The sequence below is a fragment of the Artemia franciscana genome, chromosome 2, assembly GCF_032884065.1.
Source record: "Artemia franciscana chromosome 2, ASM3288406v1, whole genome shotgun sequence".
NCBI classification, from domain to species: Eukaryota; Metazoa; Arthropoda; class Branchiopoda; order Anostraca; family Artemiidae; genus Artemia; species Artemia franciscana.
The window spans coordinates 32,934,493-32,960,212 of record NC_088864.1 but is presented as its reverse complement, the minus strand read 5'-3'; the positions used below and the strand labels follow the sequence as shown (position 1 = coordinate 32,960,212).

At 36.3% G+C, this 25,720-nt stretch overlaps 2 protein-coding genes across 3 annotated transcripts; one reads left to right on the top strand and one right to left on the bottom strand.

The window, feature by feature from the left end:
- The first annotated feature begins 398 nt into the window (after positions 1-398).
- On the top strand, positions 399-25,570 carry LOC136040272 (ribonucleoside-diphosphate reductase large subunit-like). 2 transcript variants are annotated; one of them, XM_065724516.1, is made up of 2 exons: positions 399-605; positions 22,946-25,570. In XM_065724516.1, the coding sequence occupies exon 2, from the start codon at positions 22,966-22,968 to the stop codon at positions 25,393-25,395; it is 2,430 nt and encodes an 809-aa protein (XP_065580588.1). In that variant the 5' UTR covers positions 399-605; positions 22,946-22,965; the 3' UTR covers positions 25,396-25,570. The 2 variants fall into 2 exon arrangements, with proteins under 2 accessions (XP_065580588.1, XP_065580594.1); XM_065724522.1 differs by lacking the exon at positions 399-605 and adding an exon at positions 7,800-7,818.
- On the bottom strand, positions 4,471-6,003 carry LOC136034801 (uncharacterized). The gene has a single exon (XM_065716219.1). The coding sequence runs from the start codon at positions 6,001-6,003 to the stop codon at positions 4,471-4,473; it is 1,533 nt and encodes a 510-aa protein (XP_065572291.1).
- Positions 25,571-25,720: the final 150 nt, after the last annotated feature.

Sequence of the window (25,720 nt, the reverse complement as noted above, 5' to 3'; positions counted from 1 at the left end):
ATCCTTTGCCCCTACCAATGCGATAAACAGGTAAAAGATTTGTTGTCTCTATCAGTCGTCCAGAAATTGTGAATCAGAACTTCCCAAATATTGTTGTGTAGCTTTGCTGGCCTCAGGTGGATAGGTGCTGCTGTGAGTTAGTATTATTATTAATAGTAGGATTGCACTCTTTATGTCAAAAATTTTGCTAAATCCTGTATAATGGCAAAATATTACCAGAGATGTGTTTAATGTCTGGCCTCCATTCTTTTTTTATCTTCACGTACGAAATCCATTTTTTTGTGATTACATAGTTAGATTTAGAAAAAAAGAAATGGAAGTCCTACTCTTAATAGTTTTGGTATTTATTCTTTTTTTTTAAAACGCACTAAAAAATAGATGGCATTGGTCTTTTTTTTCTTTCAGTCGCACGGATAATTTTTCGCAGAAATTTTCTTTTGTCTCTTTCCCCGTGTTCTTGGGGTTGGTACCACAGACCGAATACTTCAGCGCCATGATCTGCTTTCTTGCAACGGTGAAATAGGCGCAGGGCGCGAAAATAGTGGAAGAAAACGGTATTAGACATACTGAGTTCAGTAGCCTATTCATTAATTAGAAGGCAAAAGGTACATAGTTAATTAATTCTTCCCTGTCTATAATTTTTTCATGTGATTTTCTAGATAAATGGTTCACTGCTGTCTCAGAAAGTAGTTGATTTTGGCAAGCAAAAGTCTTAGTAATGGCTCTAGAGCTTTCAGGAAGGTCTTGAAGTAGATCAATCTGCTGATAATCTGAGTAGAACAGTCTACTTCTAAACTCTAAAAAACAATTCTTAATTTCTTTTTATCCAAGAAATTACCCAAATTGATATTTAGCCACCAGTCAAGTTTAGGAGTTTCTTAACTAGAGATGATTGCAGAGAAAGATTCCTGGCACATTTGCAGTTTATAACATAATTTAGTTAGGAAGAAAGGAAGCATGTCACTCAATGCCCTTTTTTCTGCTCTTTTATTAGGCTATTCAATAATTACTTTTTTGGAAATTCTATTAGAGTCCTTAAAGGGATGAAAGGTTTCCAAACAGCCTACAGGCTAGTAGCTTAACAAAAAACTAAAAAAAAATTGTTTCTAAGAATAACTAGTTAGTGACAAAAATTTTCATTTATAGCTGATTCAGAAATTATTATTTTTATTAGGCTAGCATAGGCTAGTCTTCCTAGAAAATGCTGTTATGAAAACAAATTTGTAGATGTTTTTAAAAAGAGTCAGAAACCCCTAAAAAGTAATGTCAGTTTTCTATGCAGGAATGCAAAGCATTCCTGCACATTTGTTTTTACAATAACATTTTAGCCTAGGCTACTATTAAGACTAAGGAAAAACAACTAGGCTGCCATTCCTGAATCAGCTACAAATGACAATTTCTTCTCACTTGCCCAATTGATTCCATGTTCTCCCATTGCCTTTTGTGTGTTATCAAAATAATCCATAAGAATAGGGATAGCATTCAATTCTGTTTAACTCCTGATTTAACACAGAACCAGGTACTAACTACATAATGTTATTCTTATACATAGCACTAATCACTTCAATGTGTTTTCCTAGTATACCATACAATGATAGGACCTTTGTTCAAGCTTTTCTATCTGCTGTACTTTACTATGCACTTCCTCATAATCTTCAAAAGTGAGGGCTAAAGTGGTTTGATGATTCAGGCACTGCTCAAGTTCAGAAATAATCTATTAAACAAAATTACCATAAATCATATGCTACCTTTGACTGCAGGAAAGCCCAAAGGAGTGAAAATTTGGTTGATACATTCTCTTCCCATCCTAAAATGGAACTGTTCTCTTAAATTTCTTTAAAATCTATAGCATCTTTAAGGTTTGTAAGTATCATTGTACACAATAATTTGCTTCCTACAGAAATCAAGCTAATACATCTTGTCTATAATAACCACACTCACTCTTATCACCTCATGTTATAGAGAGGCTTAATTAGAGTTTTCTTAATGTTGCTAGGTACTTCCCTTTTTCAAAATTATATTCATAATCTTAAGCAACTTATCTTTAACTTCATAGCCACCATATCCAAAAAAAAATCATTTATTGTACAATCAGCAACTAGGGCCTTATTATATTTAGATCCATTTACTGCTGTCACTAATTCCTTCTTGTAAAATAAATCTTCTTTCACACCCAAAATGCTCCAAATGTTTTCATTCTTACCTATATCTTTTCCTGTAATTTTATCATGGTTTAGCACATTCTCAAAATGTTCTGCCCATCTCTCTCTAAATCTTTCCTTATCACTTATGGTGACCCTTTCCCTATCTTTAACAGGGACAAGTCCAAATATTTACTCAAGTAGTTCTTACACAAGCCCCTCTTTAATAGCTGCATTTTTAACTTTTTTCCTTAAGAAACCATCAGGGATTTCACAAATTGTTATCCTAAAATTATTTCATCCATCTTCTACATTGTAAAAGGTTTAAAATTCTCCAGTTTAATATTCAACTTATCCTGGAAAGTTTCTCTCACATTCTCTTACTGGAGTTTACCAATGTCACAGCCTTCCAGAAGCTAGTTACCCTTTCTGAATTTCAGCTTTTAATTAACCCTAGACACTAGTAGATGATGATCTTTAACATCAATAACAGGAGTCCTATATAGCCTGGTATCTTGTGCCAATCTTCCTGTCTTCACACAAAAAAACCTTTCACAAGAAAAACTTGTGAAAGGTCTACCCTCATTCCACTATGAGGCTATGCAAGCAGGATTTCCCTGTCAGGGAAAGCAATAGAGAAAGGAACATATTAATGAGTGGGGACCAAAAACCATCTCAGCAGCTATTATACAACTTTTGAAGATGTCTGTATAGTGAGCAGGTGTCTCCTTTCCTTGAAGTGTCTTCAATATTACTGGATATCCTGTCAGCAAAGGTCTTACTATCTCTGTATGGAGTGCATGGCATTGAGACATTTGTTCTCTGCCATTTGTTTTGCCAGACAGACCTTCCATCACTGCTTGATCATGGAAATAATTACCTTAAATTACCTTAAATTGCATTGTCCAGTGAAATAAGGATTAAATCCTGTAGAATTGCTGGTTAGTGATGATGATGGTTGGATGTCTCAACAGCATCCCACTCAGTTCGCCATGGCTTTGATGACCATTCTCCATCAACGCCTCTTTTAAAGGCAGCAGTGCTGAGGGTAGTGACTGCTTTTTTGGTGAGAGAATTCCACAAACTCGCTATTCTGTAAGTGAAGAAGTTATTGTGTAGTCTAGTGGCAGCTCTCTTCTGATACAGTTTCCAACTATGCCCCCTAGTTCTGGCAGACTGGTCAAGTTCAAATAGCTTATTTAATGGAGAGTTGTAATTCAGGAGCTTATGCATCATGATAGTATCACCCCTTTTACGTCTGTAGACAAGAGTGGGGAGTTTCAGCCTCTTCAGATGGGATGAGTAGTTTAAATATTTGCATTCCTCAATTGCTTTTGTAGCCTGTCTCTGAACTGTTTCTAACTTCTGCTGGTCACCTTTGTTGAGGGGGCTAGCAACACACATGCCAAACTCCAAATTAGGCCTAACCAATGCCTTATATAATTTAGTCATCACCATAGGTGACCTGCTAGTGATTGTTTTTTTTTTTATAATGCCCAGGTTTGGAGTGCTTTGGCTACAGCTGTCTGTGTGTGTATAGTGAATTTTAATTCTTTATCGACTATGACCCCCAAGTCTCTCTCTGCTTCAGACTAGATAATAGTCTGTCTTGATCCATCCATCCCTAACATATTATAAGGGCATTTCTCGTTTTTCTTTCCAAAGTGGATTTTTTGACATTTATGTACATTGAATTCAAGCCTCCACAAAGTTGCCCACTGGGAAGTACCCATTGGTCATTCTGCATAGAGGCTCTCTTATTGGGTGTATTGACAGTTCCAACGAGTTTGGAGTCATCAGCATAAAGACTTATTTTATTTTTGACTGTGGTTGGTGCATCATTAATATAAATGTTGAATAAAGTTGGTCCCAAGATGGTTCCTTGGGGCACTCCACTTAATACTTCCACCTCTTCTGAAAAGAAGAGGTGTACTGACGCTGAAGTGCGAATTCGGCCCTTTTGGGCTTGTGATAGTCGCTTTGTTTGAAATAAATATTATATTATATTATAAAAAGAATACCTGTCCATTTTTTCCAAATATTTTCACCCTTTGCTTTCTCCCGGAAAGAAACTGGAACACCCACTCTATGATTTCATTATGTATTCCAATTGCAAATAACTTGGTCCTTAGTCAACGGTGACATACTTTATCAAAGGCTTTCGCGAAATCCAATAGAACTAAGTCGGCAGGGATTTCTTGATCTAGATGTTCAGTAACATAATCATATGCATCAATCAAATTAGTTTCAACCGAGCATCCATGTCTAAAGCCATGCTGACTATCATTGAGCATCTCATTGGTGGTCAGGTGTTCGACAATGTGAGTATTCACATTCCTTCTAAGATTTTACCAGCTACAGATGTAAGACTGATGGGTTGATAATTGGAAACGTTGTTGCGGCTACCTCCTTTGTGTACAGGTGTAACGTTTGCATCCCACCAGTCTTGAGGAATCTGCTTAGTATCAAGAGACTTCTGAAGCATGTTCATAAGGGGAAGGGCTATTTCTGCATGAGCTTCTTTCAGTACTCGTGGGTGAACTTCATCAAGGCCAATTGATTTGTTAGGATTAAGCAGCTTCAGCCGACTCTCCACATCAGAGGCAACCACAGTTATCTTTTGCATAGGTTCCCCAATAGAATATTCTGGTGCTTCTGGTAAGGGGGCATTGTCTGGAGGCCTGAACACTGACTTAAATTGTCTACTCAATTCAGTTGCTATATTATTTGGGGTACTAACTATATTGCCATTCACAAGAAGTTCTGTAACTGAGTGTCTCCCCAGATTCCAAGCTGAAGCATACTTCCAAAATCTCTTAGAATTAGATTTCGAATCCAATGCCAATCCCTCTTCATATTCTGTCGTAAGCTTTCTCGTGAGATACCTAACTTTATTCCGGGTTTGTTTAAATTTCTCATAGTTTTCAAGGGAGTGGCTACTTTTATATTTGCTCCAGTACTTCTTCTTTTTCTGTATAGCTTGCTTGACATCACGAGTGATAAATGGTAGGGTTTTGGGTCTTCTTTTCCAGCAAATTACTGTATGTTTTTCTGTTGCTTTAATTAAAACCCTTTTCATTTCAAGCCAAGCCTCCTCCATATTCTTATCATCAATGAATGACCAGTCCTGGTTTGCTAACTCATGTCTGACCTGGTTGTAATTTGTGTACACATGCTTAATCCAATTATCCTTCTGTGGGTACAACCTAAGCCTACAAGTAATTGCAACATGGTCACTTGCTCCAAACAGTGGTTCTGAGTCGACACTAATGAGCATCTTATGGTCATTAATAAACAAAAGGTCTATTAGGGTTGGGTTCTGCCCACTTCTATACCTGGTCGGAAAATCAATTGCTTGGTTTAGCGAATGTTCATGAAGGCAGTCCAGAAGTGGGCAATTTGAGTGTTCAACCCCTTCTGCAACAGCAAACCCATCAATCCAGTGTAATTCCAGTAAATTAAAATCTCCCACAATAAGAACATTCTTATAATATTGCTTCATGACATTATTAATAGAACATTCAATTGCTAGAAGGGAACTTGTCTGACAAGGGGAGCTGGGACTTCTATAAAAACAGCCTATGACTGCAGGAAGACTTCGCTGCATAATCGTTATCCATATTTGTTCAACCCAAGGTTCGTAATCTGAATTTACTGTAAGAGCTCTTACCTGGAGCGGAGATCTGACGTACACTGCTATCCCTCTACCATTTGGCTTTGACAGATTTGTGAGTAGGTCAAATCCAGGCACTTGAATTTGTGTATCAGTAAGAGCAAGTGCAGTACGTTTAGGTTTCACCTCAGTGAAGGCAAAAACACTTACTTCATGCCTCGTTGACATCACCAACTTAATTTCATTCATGTTTGTGGTAATACAGTCTACATTGCTATATAGTACCATTAGTCCTTCAATAACAGTATTGTTGTCATTAGCTTTGCTTGATCCAGAATCACATGATTTAAAAAAAATGGTATCCGATATGAGTTCATAGTTTCTGGTATCCGATCTAGCACTAACATACGATTCAGTTTCTGTATATTTTGGAGAGCCAACTTCACTAGTACTATCACAAATGGAAACACTACTTATAGAACTATTTACAAGTCTTAAAGGGGTACCAGATATATCTATAATTCCATGACATTCTCCTGTGACAGTGACTGACGCGTCGCAAGAGTCTGACAGTTTTTTGACACAATCTTATTTCCTCTGATTACTATGTCCACTTCCCCATTCAATCTTCTCTTATGCAATTCCTCATACAATCTTTGTCTCTTTTCGCGATCATGCTTTGACACGTCATTTCTAAATTGAATGGCACCCTTTCTTTCAAAAGATTTCTGAAGGATTAATTTCTTTAGTTTGAAATTTGCCACTGAGAAGATAATCGGGACAGGACGTTGAGTACTGGAACCTGGTGCGGTTGTTACGTTTCCTAGTCTGCGAACATTCAGGACAGTAACATCAGGGATTCCATAATCGTTAGCCAAAAAATTACTTAAAAATCGGCATCATCAATTTGTGGAGGAACTCCAAAGACCACTATATTAAGTTTTCTTTTTTGTCTTTCACAATCCTCGGCAATCATTGCCTTTACGCGGTTTTCAAACTGTTCCTCTAAAGTTTTTTTCAGTGTTGCTACTTCGGTGATCACTAAATCTTCTAAGGTGTTATTATCCTTTGCCATTCCTGAGGATTGCTCAAGAGTATGAATCCTATCTTCTATTGCCTTAAACTGAGTGTCAATTTCCGCTTTAATTTCATCTTTAAAGCTAGCAAAAGAGTCCTTAACTGCCTCCTTTATCTTAACATCTAGGGTCTTAACTGCATTCTCAAAACCACTAAGAGAGTTCTTAATAGACGCATCAACAACTCGTGCAATCTCGGAGGCATTAACATTGCTCGCTTGGGTGTTTCCCTTGCATATTGGACGTTTTCATTGACAACCCATGCGACGAGTCATTTTTGTAAGTAAGATGTATTCTGGTTCCGACAGCTCAAGACATTCGATACATAACCAGCAATCGCAATCATCACAATTTACAGCGCTTGATTCCTTGCTTAAATTAATTGCACAAGACAAACACGTGTCCCGTCCTTTTACTGGGCTAGAACGCGCCCGTTTGTTACCAGCCATAGCTCTTGGGAAAATAGCCAAATATTCAGTGGTAAGTCCCGGACAAAAAACAAAGCACAAAATGTAAAAACGACCTATGTCTCTAATGTTTATTATTCAACTATATAAACCTGCCACTTACTTTTAATCACTAATAGCAGTATGCATCAGCATTAATCGCCGTCTATAAATAATTACTGGATTGGAACTGTGGGAAGTGCAGATACCCAAATCGCCTATCCCCAGCAGTTTAAGGACAAATTTCCAGCCGGTACCAATACGGCTATCCCCAACAGTTTAAGGACAAATATCCAGCAAGTACCAATACGGCTCTTCCTGTTCGTTATCGCTCTCTTCTGCGCAGGTTCATCCAAATGAAGAAAATGAGCGGCTCAATTTTCGTAATCTGCGGATATTTTGAAAAACGAATACTTCGCAACTCGAGCGCGGCAACACTGTATAATTTAAACGGTGAAGAAGAAGAAGATGCACAACTCCCAGGAGATTTAAAAACAGATCAATTGACCTAGAAGTCCAAATATATAAAGTCCAACACTGTGGTAGGTCCCTTAAATTAACACCTAGGGTATAACAAGAATAGGAATAATGTAAATTATAAGAAAAAACAATTTTATCTCACAGTTTGTTATATATTTATCCAGGGTTTAAATTTATGCAGCCACATGGGTTTGTTTATTATCATAACTGAATAATCTCCTGGGATATCCAGGGCTTTTTTTTGTCTGCTTTAGCCAATGGTACTGTCAGCCAAATCAAGTATATTTTCTTTGGAGGAATTCCAGACAACTTTGGAATCATCCTGGTCTTGGAGGTACCTTAACCAGTTTGAGACATTGCGAGCATACCTCTATATTCAGATGTTGCCTGGTTACTGAGTTCCAACTTTGGAGGCTATCCCATCTTGCTGCTGCACTCTTGATTGTAGTTTTAGCACAGCAACTATAATACTATCATTTGTGTTTCCAATCATGGCAGACCCTTACATTTAGCAAATAGTTACTGAAGAATGGCAGAAATTATAATGATATAATCAATCATCTTGTTTGCCTTGGTGTCTTTGCTATGCCTGATGTGTTTATATATTTCTTGCCACTGAAAGTGTTTTTAATATGACCAGATTTCGTTGACCATTATTTTATGATCTCCCAGCAGAGTGACAATTCTGTGGGATGAGATTCTAGACAGGGTTGTTGAGAGCTCTACATAGAACTGGTCCTTTAACCTCTGCAAGACATGTGCTAGTAGGAGTATAAAATACAATAACTGTCCACTTTCCATCCTTGTGCTGGTGCTGGGCCATTAGTTTGCTATCTTATTCCTTCAGAGGAGCTGTCTTTATCCAGTGGCACCAGAGTGTGCATAACAGTGGTAGGAAACATGGTAATGTTATTACCCTGATTACTCTAATTTTGTTAATATGTTTCCTCTTGAAATTGTCTTTTACTACAAGTTTACTTACACTAATACTATTTAGCTCCCTGTGCAGTGCATCTAAAATATAGTCCAGTATTCACCACCTTAACAATTTGGCCTCAGACCCTCCCATAATTTCTGGATAAAGGCCCATGATGGTAACTCAGTAATGTTATGGCTCCTATGAAGGACAACTGTAGTAACAAAATAACTGAATGAATAGATTCCCTAACTGACATTCATTCTAAATGTAATGTTTGGTACCCCGAAAATAACCCCCCCCCCTTTAACATTCCTAGATATAGTTTTAGGCTGTATGAACTTGTTGTGTATGACCATACATACAGGAAATGCTATAAAATTCTGAAATTACTTTAAAACATTCTTAAATATTTGCTTATATCATTACCAATGGTTAAATTACTTGACTTTATATCCCTCCTCCACTCTCCCTTTATCCCCAAAAAATAAAGAGCATAAGTTGTATGTAGTCATTGTATTTACAATAGTACCACCCTTTTTTGCTGCTGCTTGTTTAGCATTTGTTGTCATAGTTAGCACAATAGCACTGTCCAAGTAAAGAGTGAAATGTTCACAACGTGTTTTTTTTTTTACTAAGACACTTTGTTAGAAGTAGTTGTTCTAGGAACTTCAGAAGCAGCTCATTTGATTGGAAATCGAAAGTTATAGTGCCCTTTTTAAGAGTCAAATTGTTGCCATTTTGTTCTGCAAAGTTGAAAGGTCCAGTAACTATATCTCTGGGGACGTCAACCCTTGGGACAAGGGCTGTAAGTTATGCAATTCTTCCATTGTTTACATGAAGTATTTGTTATTGAAAATGTGGGGATGTTTGACCTTTAGACTACAAAAAGACAGAGGACATTCAGGTGAACCTTTCAGTAAATGTTGAGGGGAAAGATGAACTAAATCAAAACATGCTTTGTGCACACAGATTGTCAAAATCATGTTCTACTGGCAAAATGCAAAATGTCCAAGCTACTACTATTAATACTGCTGCTACTACTGTTACTACTACTGCTAATACAGTACTACTGCTACTACTATGAAGGATACAAAGGGGAAAGTTCGAGAGAATATAGAGAGGAAACATAAAATAAATCAAAACGCACATATATGCATGAAGATTGTTGAAAAGGCCCTCTGGGAAGGTTTAAGGTATTTATTTGGAATTTTCAGGGAATGCTTAAAGGGTAAGATCAATTAACCAAAAGTCAATATTTGCTAGCTATTACTAGTAATACCACTACAACTATTGCTTCTGTAGCAAGTATTAACAAGGCTGAGGATATTGAAATGACAATTAGAGGAAATGTTGAGGGGAAAGTTGAACTAAATCAAAACCTACTATCTGCATACAGATTGTCAAAAGGGCATATCATCAATATTTTTGGAAAAGCTTACTGTATCAAGGTGAAACTTCCAGGGCATCACAGGGGGGATGTTCTACTCGGCAAAAGGAAACCTGTGCATACTACTACTATGTTAAAATACACAATGAATATACAGTTTATCAAAAGGGCATATTAACAATATCAAAGCAATAGCTATTTGTGTTGAGGTGAAACTTCCAAGGCTTGATGAAGGGGATCTTCAACTGACGAAAAGGTAACATATTAATACTGCTGCTATTATTGTCCTACAATTGGTACTAGTAGTATTCCTTCTACTACTGTGACTACTGTTACAACTATGGCCAAGGATACGAACGTGAAATTTTCTGGAAGTACTGAGGGGGGGATTTGTACTGAATCATGACATGTAGTCTGTATGCACCTCATGATTCTAATGATTGCCCTTGAGCTTTGTTGATGGTGATTGCTAATCGAACATTCCTGTGTCCCCGTCGTCATTTATATATCCCCCTGTGCCCCCCGGCGTCCTGGTTGTAGTTGTGTCCCTGTGTCCCGGTCGTCATTTATATTCCCTGTGTCCCGGTCATCATTTGTATCCCGGTGTCCCGGTCTGTATATACATTCGTTTTTGAAATGGTATATGATGAAATAAATTTTTGTATTCTTCCCCTTTTTTCTTTTTAGTTTTTTTTTTATTTTTTTAGTTTTGTTTTTCTCCTTTATTTTCAATTTTTTTCCTTTTTTTCTTTTTTTTTCTTTTTTAGTTTTTTAGCTTTTTTAGTTTTTTTTATTAGTTTTTAGTTTTTTTTTTATTTTTAGTTTTTTTTTGTTGTTTTTACTTTTTTTTTAGTTTTTTTTATACTTATGTCCTGGTCGTCATTTATACTCCCTGTGTCCCGGTCGTCATTTGTGTCCCGGTGCTTTGTTAATGGTGATTGCTAATCGAACATTCCTTGTGTCCCGGTCGCTTTCTCTTTGAGTGTCCCGGTCATCATTTATATTCCCTATGTGCCGGTGTCCTGGTCGTCATTTGTGTCCCGATGTCCCGCTCTGTAATTTCGTCAGTCGAAAACATGACGTCAGTCGACACACAAACATGACGTCACTCGACAGACACACACACACACAGACAACTTATTTTTATATATATAGATAGATGTGCCGGTGTCCCGGTCGTCATTTGTGTCCCGATGTCCCGGTCTGTAATTTCGTCAGTCGAAAACATGACGTCAGTCGACACACAAACATGACGTCACTCGACAGACACACACACACACACACAGACAACTTATTTATATATATATATATATATATATGTATATCTATATATATAAAAATAAGTTGTCTGTCTGTGGATGGATCAGGTGACGTCACCTGAAAAAACTGGATCAGGTGACGTCAAAACTGAAAAAAACTAAAAAAAGGCAAAAACTACAAAAAAAACTAAAAACTAATAAAAAAAAAAAAAAAGCTAAAAAACTAAAAAAACTAAAAAAAGGCAAAAACTACAAAAAAAACTAAAAACTAATAAAAAAACTAAAAAAACTAAAAAAAGGCAAAAACTACAAAAAAAACTAAAAACTAATAAAAAAAATAAAAAAGCTAAAAAACTAAAAAAACTAAAAAAACTAAAAAAAAGGTAAAAAACGAAAAAAACTAAAAACTAAAAAAAAGGAAAAAACTGAAAAAAGCCTTGCGGCTAAAAGAGAAAGTAAGAAAAGAAAGCGTGCCGAGGAATCACAAGAACAACGTGAAAACAGGCTTGCGTCTCAAAGAGAAATTACCAAAAAACGTGCCGAGGAATCGCAAGAACAACGTGAAAAAAGGCTCGCGGCTGAAAGAGATAATACCAAAAGAAATCCTGCCGAGGAATCACAAAAACAACGTGAAAACTGGCTTGAGGCTCAAAGGGAAATTACCAAAAAATCATGCCAAGGAATCACAACAACAACGTGAAAACAGGCTTACGGCTCAAAGAGATAATGCCAAAAGAAAGCCTGCCGAGGAATCACAAGAGCAAGATCAAAATTATTGCCTGGCATTCCGGTACAGCCCAGTTGATGATTATATCTTGAGTAGATGTGTTCAAATCAGGACTATGTCTAAAAATATATCTCTATTGCAAGGCCTTGAAATTTAATGGTGAAACAATGGGAATTATTGCGCCTCAGGAAAAGTTAAACTTCCTCAACTGCTGCACCACCAGAGCAATTGAAGACTTTATGACGTTGCAGACCGGGACACGGTGAATATAAGTGACGACGGGGACACTCAAAGAGAAATTACAGACCAAGACACCGGGGCACAAATGACGACCGGGACACATAACAGCCGAGGAAGCTGCTCAAAGAGTTAATTCAAAGAGAAATTTTAGTATAAATCCTACAAAGGCAGAAGAAACGGCCGAGGAAGTGGCTCAAAGAGTTAATACCAAAAGGCTTGCGGCTAAAAGAGAAAGTAAGAAAAGAAAGTGTGCCGAGGAATCACAAGAACAACGTGAAAACAGGCTCGCGGCTCAAAGAGATAATACCAAAAGAAAGCCTGCCGAGGAATCACAAGAACAACGTGAAAACAGGCTTGAGGCTAAAAGAGAAATTACCAAAAAAATCATGCCAAGGAATCACAAGAACAACGTTAAAATAGGCTTGCGGCTCAAAGAGATAATACCAAAACAAAGCCTGCCGAGGAATCACAAGAACAACGTGAAAACAGGCTTGCGTCTCAAAGAGAAATTACCAAAAAAATCATGGCATTGAATCACAAGAACAACGTGAAAACAGGCTTGCGGCTCAAAGAGATAATGCCAAAAGAAAGCCTGCCAAGGAATCACAAGAACAACGCGAAAACAGGCTTGAGGCTCAAAGAGAAATTACCAAAAAAATCATGGCATTGAATCACAAGAACAACGTGAAAACAGGCTTGCGGCTCAAAGAGATAATGCCAAAAGAAAGCGTGCCGAGGAATCACAAGAACAACGTGAAAACAGGCTTGCCGCTCAACGAGATAATGCCAAAAGAAAGCGTGCCGAGGAATCACAAGAGCAACATCAAAATTATCGCCTGGCATTCAGGTACAGCCCAGTTGATGATTATAGCTTGAGTAGATGTGTTCAAAGCAGGACTATGTCTAAAATTTATCCCTATTGCAAGGCCATGAAATTTAATGGTGAAACAATGGGAATGTGTTGCGCCTCAGAAAAAGTTAAACTTCCTCAACTGCTGTACCACCAGAGCAATTGATGACTTTATGACGTTACAGACCGGGACACAAGGAATATAAGTGACGACCGGAACACTTAAAGAGAAATTACAGACCGAGACACCGGGACACAAATGACGACCGGGACACAGGGAATATAAATGACGACCCGGACACAGGGACACAACTACAGCGGGGACGCCGAAAGGGCACAGGGGTATATATAAATGACGACGGGGATACAGAGAATATTTGATTTTCAATCACCATCAACAAAGCTGACGGGCAATCATTGGAAAAAGGCGGTATAGATCTGAATACGGATTGTGTGCCTATGGACAATTATACGTTGCATGTTAAAGAGTCGGTAAACCTGACAATCTATTTATATCCACAGACAATGGGACAGCGAAGAATGTTGTATATTTGGAAGTTTTACGTAGTTAAAAACATATATATATATATATATATATATATATATATATATATATATATATATATATATATATATATATATATATATATATATATATATATATATATTCACAGGTGGGACAGGGACACAACTACAATGACGCGTAACGACTTACGCGTGCGGGGGGGGGGGGCTTGGGGGCGCGAAGCGCCCCGACCAACTAGGGGTTGGTGTGACGTGTCGCGTCACACCAACAGCTAGTACAATATAATACAATAATACTGATACTAAATTGAAGCTACTAAAATTTAAAGCCACTAAAAGAAACTGGAGAACAGCTAGTACAATAAAATACAGTAATACTGATACTACATTGAAGCTAAAGGTATTAAGGTGAAGCTTTCAAGGAGTGTTATTGTGGATGTCGATCTAAGTCAAAACAAGTTCTGAGCATGTAGACTGTCAAAAGGGTGTAACAACAATACCTCGGGAACAGCTTTCATTATAAAGTTGGAAATTTCAGGACATGTTGTGGGGGATTTTGAACCAACCATAAGGCACTGCTTAGTAGCAGTTTATACTGCTACTACGATTGCTGTAACTATTGAGGCTTTGGGCATTATGGTGAAACTTGCGAACATTTAGGAAGAGTTTCAATCAAGCGAAAATCATAGGCAGCAAAGTTCTATCATAAAAGATGTTAAAGGAGCTCATTCGATTGGAAATGAAAAGTTCTACTGCTCTTTTTAAAGGCACTAAAAGAAATTGGAGGGCAAGCAGTCCCCCTCCCGAGTCTGTTAATTCTCCAAATGCATTCAGTCAAAATTTAAATATAGCTATTTTGTTCAGCATAGTTGAAATTTCCAGTAAATATGTCTTTGGGAATGTTGGGGATTTCAACTACCCATAAGCCCTTAGTTTTTTGCTTTTGAAGCTATTTTACTTTATTTCTGCTTATTTTTGGTTTAACGTAGCTCTACTTCTCAATGAAAAGCTTATTTCGTGGAAAAGTTTTTAAAATTAATAAGAAGGAAAGACCAAATTTATTTGAATTGGTACTATTGTACAGTCAGCTGGGAGCAAGCTTGTTCGTTTGCATTGCAGCTTATGCTACATCCTCTACGCACAATTCCAGAAATCACTGGATCTTCTTTACTGTTTGCTTGTCTGGAATAAGGTAGCCTACCCCATGTCTGTGTCTCCTTGATATGATATGCTCTAGATACATATTTCTTGAACTGTATTTGTCCATTTCCTTTCTACCTAAAAAATCTTTCTACTTAAAAGATTTCTTCAAAACTATTTTTTGTGTTTTGAACTGAGCAAAAGAGAATACAATAGGAAAGGGGTTTGGGGCATTTAGGTTGGGACTGGTGGGTCTGTTCAAGTTGACCAATCAGCATACATTTGAGATAGCAAGGTTTAGGAGATTGTATTCATGCAGATGGAACTCACATATAAACTGTTCATCATTAGGCTTTGGAGCATCGCTACTGTATTGAGCTTTAACTTTTGTCAGTTTCTGTCCTCAATAGTAAGCATCATCACCTGGTTTTCTAACTGTATTGTTAAGATCTTTTATCAAGGCCTTTATTTCTGATTCAACCAATCTACCAAGGAGATTGGGATCAGTCACTAGATGCGTGCTCCAAGGATGTAACATGCATTTCGATTAACATGATCTTTATATTTGCTATTAAGGTTTTCCTTTAGTTGGCTTTAGAACCACAAAGAAATTGTTTCACAGCATCCTTAATCTCTGTGTCGGAGTCCTGTACAGCAGGAATGATCATCCAGTGGTTCATTCTTTCACCATTGCAATCATTTCACAAAACTTGATGAAAGTTTGCAGTGATTTGAGTACATTACGGCTATTAGTTTCTAGTAATACACCCTGATAAGGGTGGGTTATGTATAGAATGCTGGAGCTGTTCTTGTGCTCTTTGTCTCCACTCATCCTTAACTTGCTTTCTTTTTCCCTATCTCCAGAATGGATACTATTTATGAACAGCATTGCAATCAGATTTTGACTAATAAAAGTTTCTTCTAGTTTTGTTTGTTTTAGTTGACTATTTTGGGCTATTCAAGCTCTTTTGACATGGCATATTACTATTGGCTGTCTACTCATCAAAGTGTAATATTCAGAGGCATGAATATATTATGAATTATAGGTAGCAGGTCTGGGATTGCATTGCTAAGGACATTGACCAAGTGCTGACACTCATGTATTGATCAAGTTGGACTCGGGCTTGCACAAAGTCTGCATTCCACTTGAGGTCTTATGGATTTCTTACTGTTCAGTTATACGCCAGCTTGGGTGCTCTTTTGATGCTTCAGAATAAGTTAGCAGTTCTAGCTCAGCACTGGTGGGACTGTTTGTCCTTCTTGAGTCCTGAACACTTCACTTATTTGAATACTATGAGCATTGCTACATGGCATCTTGCAATGTTGGAAGGTAGCTACAATGTTGAACCTGTATTGTCAAAAAGGCTCTAAGTCTTATCTAGCCTGGTAATCTATTAATAATTTGAGTAAAGGTATCAGTCATATATATATATATATATATATATATATATATATATATATATATATATATATAGATATACATATATATATATATATATATATATATATATATATATATATATATATATATATATATATATATATATATATATATATATATATATATATATATATATATATATATATGTGTGTGTGTGTGTGTGTGCATGCCTTTACAAGCCCATTTGGGCTTTCCTGCAGTCGAAGGTAGTGTGTGATTTATAGTAATTTTGCTTAATAAATTATTTGTGAATTTGAAACTTGAATAAACAGATACTATTAATTAGACAGCCATAGGAAAAGGGCATGGGAATGTATGCCTTGCAATTCCTTGTAACTCATAAAATGAGCACTAGAACTCTCAATTGCTGGTCCAATGAGCCGGCTCTGATGTTTCTGCTACAACTTCTTTTAACAAAGTATCTAGATATAAAATGATAAATAGAAGGCTATGGTTCTTTACTTAGGCAATGCTGTAACACCGCCTCTGATAGTCAATGTCCTACTGTTAGCTTAAAGAGCAATTTCTCGCCTTTTCCTTTATTATATAGAAAAAGATGTTCATAGAAGCCTTGGAGATATTCCAATGGGGTTAAAACCAAGTGGAAAGAAACATCATGATTATTTAATGCCCCTGTCCCCTTTCCTAATTTGCGCTGGAGCAATATTTCAATAAAGCTATTTTAGCTGGAAAGTTTGAAAGGTGCAAAACATTTGCTTCTTGAGCTGGCATGACAAGAGCTGTCCCAGAACAGTAAGGACTCCCAAATTATGCAAACAGTCCATTTAAACAAGGGCTTCATAGAGACATCTCAGTAGAATGGTACAAATGTCACACCTTGGTGTCTATTTAATTAGATTAATTTCCCTCTATTACAATACAGTACAGGCTGTCAAATAACTAAATATAGATCCTGATCCTCTTTCAATTTACAATGGTGTACCTCAGGAAACCCTGACTGACCTAATTGTATTCCTAGCAATGATAAAAAAAATTTAGTGTTGCTTTTTTGGATAGATGGAAATTTTTGATAATCTAACTATCTTGGCGACATGTTTAAATCTTATCAGTCCAATACATATCCTGGAACAGGTGAGACTGTTATGGGGGTAATGTCTATATTAGTCGGGAGTTTTGTCAATATTAGTCGGGGATAATGTCCATATTAGTCGGGGGTAATTCAAGGTAGTTAAAATGGAATAGTTGTGGGTATCAAGTCATGGCTAACTGTAGAAAAAGCCAAGGCAGATATTCCAGTTGAGTGAGAAGCAAACCTGGCATTAATCCCCCTTATTAGGATTCTATAAAAATGATGTTAGTTCATTTGTTAACAGATATGTCTATCTATTATCCGTCCATGGGTCATTCTTAGGGCAGTAGAACCAAGGTAGAAAGTCATAGAGCTAAGATAGTGATAGAACCTATGGTTTTCTAAGTGTTTTGGTTAATTTGGCACGGGTAAACGGCGGGAGTAAGTGTGCCTCTCGTATTGGACCAATATTTGTTTGTTGTCTTTTAACAAGTCACGCCTGCCTAGAGTCTCAGGCAGAGTGACCAAGGATTTAAAATTGACATAGGACCATTAGATTGCCTGGTCAATCCATCAAAGGACTTGATGGTCAATCCTTAAAAGTCAGCCGTTTTAACAATTAATTTCCTTAGTTTCTTTCATTTGCTCAATCTCCCCTAAAATGCTAGTCCTGTGAGATTACTGTGTGTTACCGTCTTAAGCTGTTGGGGTGGCGCGAAGCGCCACCCCAACAGCTAGTATATATATATATATATATATATATATATATATATATATATATATATATATATATATATATATATATATATATATATATATACTAGCTGTTGGGGTGGCGCTTCGCGCCACCCCAACACCTAGTTGGTGGGGGCGCTTCGCGCCCCCCCCAAGCCCCCCCGCGCGCGTAAGTCGTTACGCGCCATAATAGTTACGCGCCATTGTAGTTGTGTCCCTATGTCCCACCTGTGAATATAGATAGATATATATATATGGTTTTAACTACGTAAAACTTGCGAATATACAACATTCTTTGCTGTCCCATTGTCTTTGCATATAAATAGATTGTCAGGTTTACCGACTCTTGAACATGCAACATATAATGGTCCATGGGAAAACAATCTGTATTCAGATCTATACCTCATGATTCTAATGATTGCCCTTGAGCTTTGTTGATGGTGATTGCTAATCGACCATTCCCTGTCCCGGTGTCCCGGTCGTCATTTACATCCCCCTGTTTCCCCCGGTGTCCCCGTTGTAGTTGTGTCCCTGTGTCCCGGTCGTCATTTATATTCCCTGTGTCCCGGGTCCCGGTCGTCATTTGTATCCCGGTGTCCCGGTCTGTATATACATTCGTTTTTTAGTTTTGTTTTTCTCCTTTATTTTTTTCCTTTTTTTTTCTTTTTTAGCTTATTTAGATTTTTAGATTTTTTAGTTTTTTTATTAGTTTTTAGTTTTTTTTTCTTTTTAGTTTTTTTGTCCCGGTCGTCATTTATATCCCCCTGTTTCCCCCGGTGTCCCCGTTGTAGTTGTGTCCCTGTGTCCCGGTCGTCATTTATATTCCCTGTGTCCCGGTCGTCATTTGTATCCCGGTGTACCGGTCTGTATATACATTCGTTTTTTAGTTTTGTTTTTCTCCTTTATTTTTTTCCTTTTTTTTTCTTTTTTTTATACTCCCTGTGTCCCGGTGCTTTGTTGATTGCTAATCGAACATTCCTTTTGTCCTGGTCGCTTTCTCTTTGAGTGTCGTCATTTATTTTTTTCTTTTTTAGTTCTTTTAGTTTTTACCTTTTTTAGTTTTTTTTAGTTTTTAGTTTTTTTAGTTTTTTACCTTTTTTTAGTTTTTTTAGTTTTTTTAGTTTTTTAGCTTTTTTATTTTTTTTATTAGTTTTTAGTTTTTTTGTAGTTTTTGCCTTTTTTTTAGTTTTTTTAGTTTTTTACCTTTTTTATTAGTTTTTAGTTTTTTTTGTAGTTTTTGCCTTTTTTTAGTTTTTTTTTAGTTTTTTAGCTTTTTTATTTTTTTTATTAGTTTTTAGTTTTTTTTGTAGTTTTTGCCTTTTTTTCTCTTTGAGTGTCGTCATTTATTAGTTTTTGCCTTTTTTTCTCTTTGAGTGTCGTCATTTATTAGTTTTTTCCTTTTTTTTTTAGTTTTTTATTGGTTTTTACCTTTATTTTAGCTTATTTTTCAGTTTTTTCCTTTTTTTTAGTTTTTTTTTATTTTTTATTTTTTTTAGTTTTTTACCTTTTTTTAGTTTTTTTAGTTTTTTTAGTTTTTTAGCTTTTTTACTTTTTTTATTAGTTTTTAGTTTTTTTTTGTAGTTTTTGCCTTTTTTTAGTTTTTTCAGTTTTTTTTTAGTTTTTTTTTGTAGTTTTTGCCTTTTTTTAGTTTTTTTAGTTTTTTAGCTTTTTTATTTTTTTTATTAGTTTTTAGTTTTTTTTGTAGTTTTTGCCTTTTTTAGTTTTTTCAGTTTTGACGTCACCTGATCCAGTTTTTTCAGGTGACGTCACCTGACACATCCATCCACACATCCATCCACAACTTATTTTTATATATATAGATAGATATATATATATATATATATACGGCTGATGACGGCTGATGATTCCTTGTGTTGTTAGGATTATGTAAAACTAGCGCTTTACTGAAAACACGAGACTGACTTGTAAAAAAAGAAGAATGCTTTGTTTTTGCACCACAAAACATATCCTAAAGGGCTTTTTGCATCCACCATAAAAGACAAAATACCTTATTGTTTTGTGTTTCCAGTTAAATATTAGTTTTGGATAATCCCTAAAACATAGTTAAGTATCATTAGTCGCTTTTTGCACTATATATATATATATATATATATATATATATATATATATATATATATATATATATATATACGTTTTGTATAGGTTAAAAATCAATGATGCCTGTTGGATGCATGGAGGATGTCGTAAGGAAAGATTTAAGGGGCTGGGAACTCTCTGGGAGGGTGTAAAGAGGGAAGCGTTGAATACGTTGGTATGGAGAGGATCACTCATAGCTGTGTTTGTCTCAGGCGGCTTGGTGCTGCAATAAGTTGTTAGTAACATTAATAGTAATTTATTCTAGTTTTAGGTTTCAATTAAAGCTTATGTGGAACAAAAAAAAATATAGGCTTCAAATCGTTAGCTATCAATATTAGTTACCAACTTTCTGTTAGGCCGAGGAAGTAAAAGCACTATCTAACAAAAATTGGTGGGCCCGGTTCTCAGAAATTTATTAATTTGGCAGAAATGGCGAAAGAATGCAAGTTTTAAAAAAACCTGCCTAGCCAACTAGATCAGCCGGGTCGCAGTTATCATGAAAAAGACTTTTATGGAAAAAGAATTTTCCAAATGTAAAGAAGGAAAAATTTTGATCTTATAGTGTTTCGTAAGAGAAAGAATCTTAAGATTACCGACGACACGCGTTGGGCCTTTGCAGCAGCAAACTCGTATAACTTCTTTTTTGTCAAATCAATAGTATGTAAGAACGACCGGCAGCACATCTCTTAAATGCGAATAATTATACTTCTTTCCATAATTAAAATCTGAATCCATATAATAGTTAACCAGCGTATATTTGGAAATATTTCTCATTGGACTGTTTATTAGAAAACGGGATTAAACTTTCGGTTACTATAGGCTTTAGATCACCCTTCACTAAGTTGCAGCTATTGTTGCTCCTATGACGTCGTCAATGCAAAAATAAACGGTTGTTATAAAACATTATTCTAAAGCTTTATTTGGTCGAGTTGATTCATTTGAAACTTCGATAATTCATATGCTGTATGGCATTACAGTATTACTATAAAACAATTCAGTACTGTGTAGTTTTGTACCAACTACAAAGGGAGAAGCAAGAGGGTATTTAGAGCCTTAAAAAGTGCATTTTGAGAGAGAGAGAGAGAGAGAGAGAGAGAGAGAGAGAGAGAGAGAGAGAGAGAGAGAGAGAGAGAGAGAGAGAGAGAGAGATCGGTATATTTAAAAACTATCGTAGAATAGAGCTAAAGCTCTATGCTATATGAGATATGAGCAATATGCAATATGAGAGCTCCTCTCATATTGAAGAAAGTGTAGTTTTGAGGGGGAAACTAGTTTTAATTAACAAATTATTCATCAATAAGAGTAGGGGTCTGATAGGGTGATAGTCTTTCTCAAATTTGACGAATAAAAACGCTTTATTGAACAAAAATAACATATATTACCGCCTATTCTCGGAGCATTGTTCTGCTAAAGTGCATTGTTCACCGCAAACAGTGAAAAGATGGGAGTGAGTGAAAAGATGGGACATCTCATGTTTAGAGTCGCCTTTAATTTCAGAATAAAAAGAAACATAAATTAAATGAAAAAAAAATCTTTGTTTAACTGGAAGTGAAGAGTGACATTAAAACGGAAGAGGACCATAACCGGTTAGGACCATACACATTAGGGGGACTGTCACCCCTTCAACCCTGTATTTAAGCTAAAGTTTTAATCATTAACCAAATGTTACACATCCGACTAATTTAACACGACATCAAAATACTAAATAGTTTGAATTTGTCATCTCAATATTTCAAGGATGAAAGTACTCTTTTATTCGCATTTACTTTAAACAACAGCATTTTTAGTTAAGACCTTATGAAAAGTAATTGGCAAAAAAAATTCTTGCAATTATGAACTTTCTGTATTCTTTACATTCAAAAGTGATTTCCGAACGCGCTAGTCAGACTTTAACATGAAGAATGATGGCCACCTTAAAATAAAGGCGAATTTTCGATTGGTTTAGTTCCTCTACGTTTCTTTTCATTTTAAAGGTTAGGTTTTACTATTGAATTTGAGTCTTATTTTTTAAATAATGTCTTAGAAAATCACAAATACTTAAAAAAAATTTCTTCTCATACTTGGCAATGGCTTGATTTTTTTTTTTTTTTTTTTTTTTTTTTATCCTTTATAATACTTACCTGCGTAGTTGCTTTAAAAACACTATCAATTCTCTCAGAGTAGTTGCAGGAAGAATTGCAGAGCAAGAGGAAGAATTAGAACTTGGAATAAAAAACAAGGAAAATAAAGTAAGAGAAATGGGACAGTAAAAAAAAAAAGCCACAAAAACAAACTAATCGTTATCAAAGCATGACTTGACAGAAGTCTAAGCAATGGTTGTAGCCTGTTTGTATACTAAATCAAAACCCAAGACCATATCCGATTATTCTATGAATAAAACTCAGTAGTGGAATGGTTGTAAGAATCTAAATTATGTTTCAATTCTAGAGAAAAATCCGAACTTTCCCAATTGTTGATTATGTTTGAATACCCCTTCACTAGTATCATTTAAATAATTCTCTAATCCTTTAATCTTTATCTTGACTAGACTTAAGAAAATGGAAAACTTCATTAAATAGCTATGCATTCGAGTTGGGTGAGGCTACTTGTCTTGAAAAGTTTGGTCGTAAAAATCCTTTTTTTTTTACAACCTTCCTCCTTAGTACACAATTCTAATTTTGAAAAATTCGGATGTAATAATTTTTTTTATGTCCTTGTCCTATCTTTTCAAAAGGGTTCACCCTCCCTCGACAAGGCTATGACCTTTGCACATTTTTATACCAAAGGTCAGCAGAAACGACGATGAATACAGCTTTATCCCATATTTCTTTCAGAAACTTTTCTATGTTTTTTTTTCTAGGATTATTTGTAACATCAAATATGGTTGTTTCTGGTCAAAAAGGTGGCAAAATGTACGTGTTGAAGAGGGATGGGCGTCATGAGGAAGTGCATTTTGATAAGATCACCTCACGTATTCAAAAGCTATGCTATGGACTTGATATGGATTATATTGATCCAGCTGCAATAACCTTCAAAGTAATTGGAGGAATTTATTCTGGTGTATCAACTGTTGAGCTTGATAATCTTGCTGCAGAAACAGCCGCTTCTATGACAGTCTGGCATGCTGACTACGCAACACTTGCGGCACGAATTGCTGTCTCTAATCTTCATAAAGAAACCAAAAAATCATTTTCAGAGGTAATGACTGATCTTTACAATATACGAAATGCCAAAAAGCAGCATAGTCCAATGATATCCGAGAAATGCCACAAAATTATTACAAAGCATGCCGATAGATTGAATTCTGTGATAATATATGATCGGGATTTCAATTACACTTACTTTGGTTTCAAAACTTTGGAAAGGTCATACCTATTAAAAATTAATGGCAAGACTGCGGAGAGGCCTCAACACATGCTCATGCGTGTTGCTATTGGAATCCATGAAGAAGAGATTGATGCTGCCATTGAAACTTATAATCTTCTCAGTGAAAAATGGTTTACACACGCTTCTCCTACTTTGTTTAATGCTGGAACTCCCCGTCCTCAGCTATCGAGCTGCTTTTTACTCACAATGGCGAGTGACAGCATTGAAGGCATTTATGACACCTTGAAACAATGTGCCCTGATCTCAAAGTCAGCTGGAGGAATTGGTTTGAATGTACATTGTATTCGTTCAAAAGGAACTTATATTGCCGGTACAAATGGCACTTCCAACGGACTTGTTCCTATGCTTCGAGTGTTTAATAATACTGCACGATATGTCGATCAGGGTGGAAACAAAAGGCCTGGAGCCTTTGCCATATATGTTGAGCCTTGGCATGCTGATATATTTGAGTTTCTTGACCTTAAGAAGAACACAGGTAAAGAAGAACAAAGAGCCAGAGATCTCTTTTATGGCTTGTGGATACCTGACCTCTTCATGAAAAGAGTAGAAGAGAATGGAGTTTGGAGTCTAATGTGCCCTCTTGAAAGCCCAGGACTTGCAGACTGCTGGGGTGAAGAGTTCGAAAGACTCTATACTCAGTATGAAAGCGAGGGAAAATTTAAACGCCAAGTAAAGGCGCAAGAATTGTGGTATGCCATCATCGAGTCTCAAGTTGAAACTGGTACTCCTTATATGCTTTATAAAGATGCCTGTAACCGAAAGTCCAATCAACAAAACTTAGGCACAATCAAATGCAGCAACCTGTGCACAGAAATTGTTGAATATAGCTCACCTGATGAAATTGCAGTCTGTAATCTTGCCTCTATCGCAGTTAATATGTTCGTAAAGCCGGATCATACCTATGACTTTGCCAAGCTAAAAGAGGTTGTGAAAGTCGCTACACGAAATTTAAACAAAATAATAGAAGTAAATTTTTACCCTGTACCTGAGACAAAAGTGTCTAATATGCGTCATCGTCCAATAGGTATTGGTGTACAGGGTCTTGCTGATGCATTTATTTTGATGCGATATCCATTTGAATCTCCAGAAGCCCAAAAGCTGAACATTCAAATCTTTGAAACCCTATATTACGGCTCGTTGGAGGCCTCTTGTGAACTAGCTGAAAAACACGGTCCTTATGAAACTTATGAAGGCTCTCCTGTTAGCAAAGGGGTTTTGCAACCAGATATGTGGAACGTAAAACCGTCGGATCTCTGGAACTGGAATGAGCTAAGAGAGAAAATTGCCAAACATGGAGTTCGTAACTCACTTCTTCTTGCTCCAATGCCAACTGCCTCTACTGCTCAAATCCTTGGTAATAACGAATCTATTGAAGCATACACGTCAAATATTTATAGTCGACGAGTTTTATCAGGTGAATTTCAAGTAGTCAATCACCATTTGCTGCGTGATTTGACAGAAGCTGGCTTATGGTCGGAAGAAATGAAAAATCTCATTATTGCCAATAATGGATCTGTTCAGAATATCGATGGCATTCCTGACAATATCAAAGCTTTGTACAAAACAACTTGGGAAATTTCCCAGAAGATTGTGATTAAAATGGCTGCTGATCGTGGTGCTTTTATCGACCAAAGTCAGTCACTGAATCTCCACATAGCTGAGCCTAACTATGGCAAACTTACATCTATGCATTTTTATGCATGGAAGCAGGGCTTGAAAACTGGAATGTATTATTTAAGAACAAAGCCAGCTGCACAAGCTATTCAGTTTACTGTTGACAAATCAAAAATTAAAAAAACCGCAAATGTCGATGAAATAACAACAGCTAATGGTTATGCCACAGGATCCCCATCAGACCAAAATAAAGCAGCCATGGTATGCTCCATCGATAATCCAGATGACTGCCTTATGTGCGGATCTTAAACTTTGAATACAATTATTTTCCAAGTGCTTTCAATTTTCATACTGTAATGTCATCTTTTTTTATGCTTTATGTTCCTCTTATGAGTACTTTCTTCATAAACACGACTATGATGGCTTTAGTTTTTTGTATTGAATTCACTTTCTGTTTAAAAATAAAGCCTTTTTTTATGTTAAACATCTCATAGCAGTGTTTAATATTTCTTATTCATTCTGTCATCTCTGTTTTGTTTGGTCATTCTGTTTGGTCTTATTTGGGAAGTTTCTTAGTGAATCCCATGTATTGAATTGACTTCGTCATGTTTCGATGACGGTGATGATGTAGGAT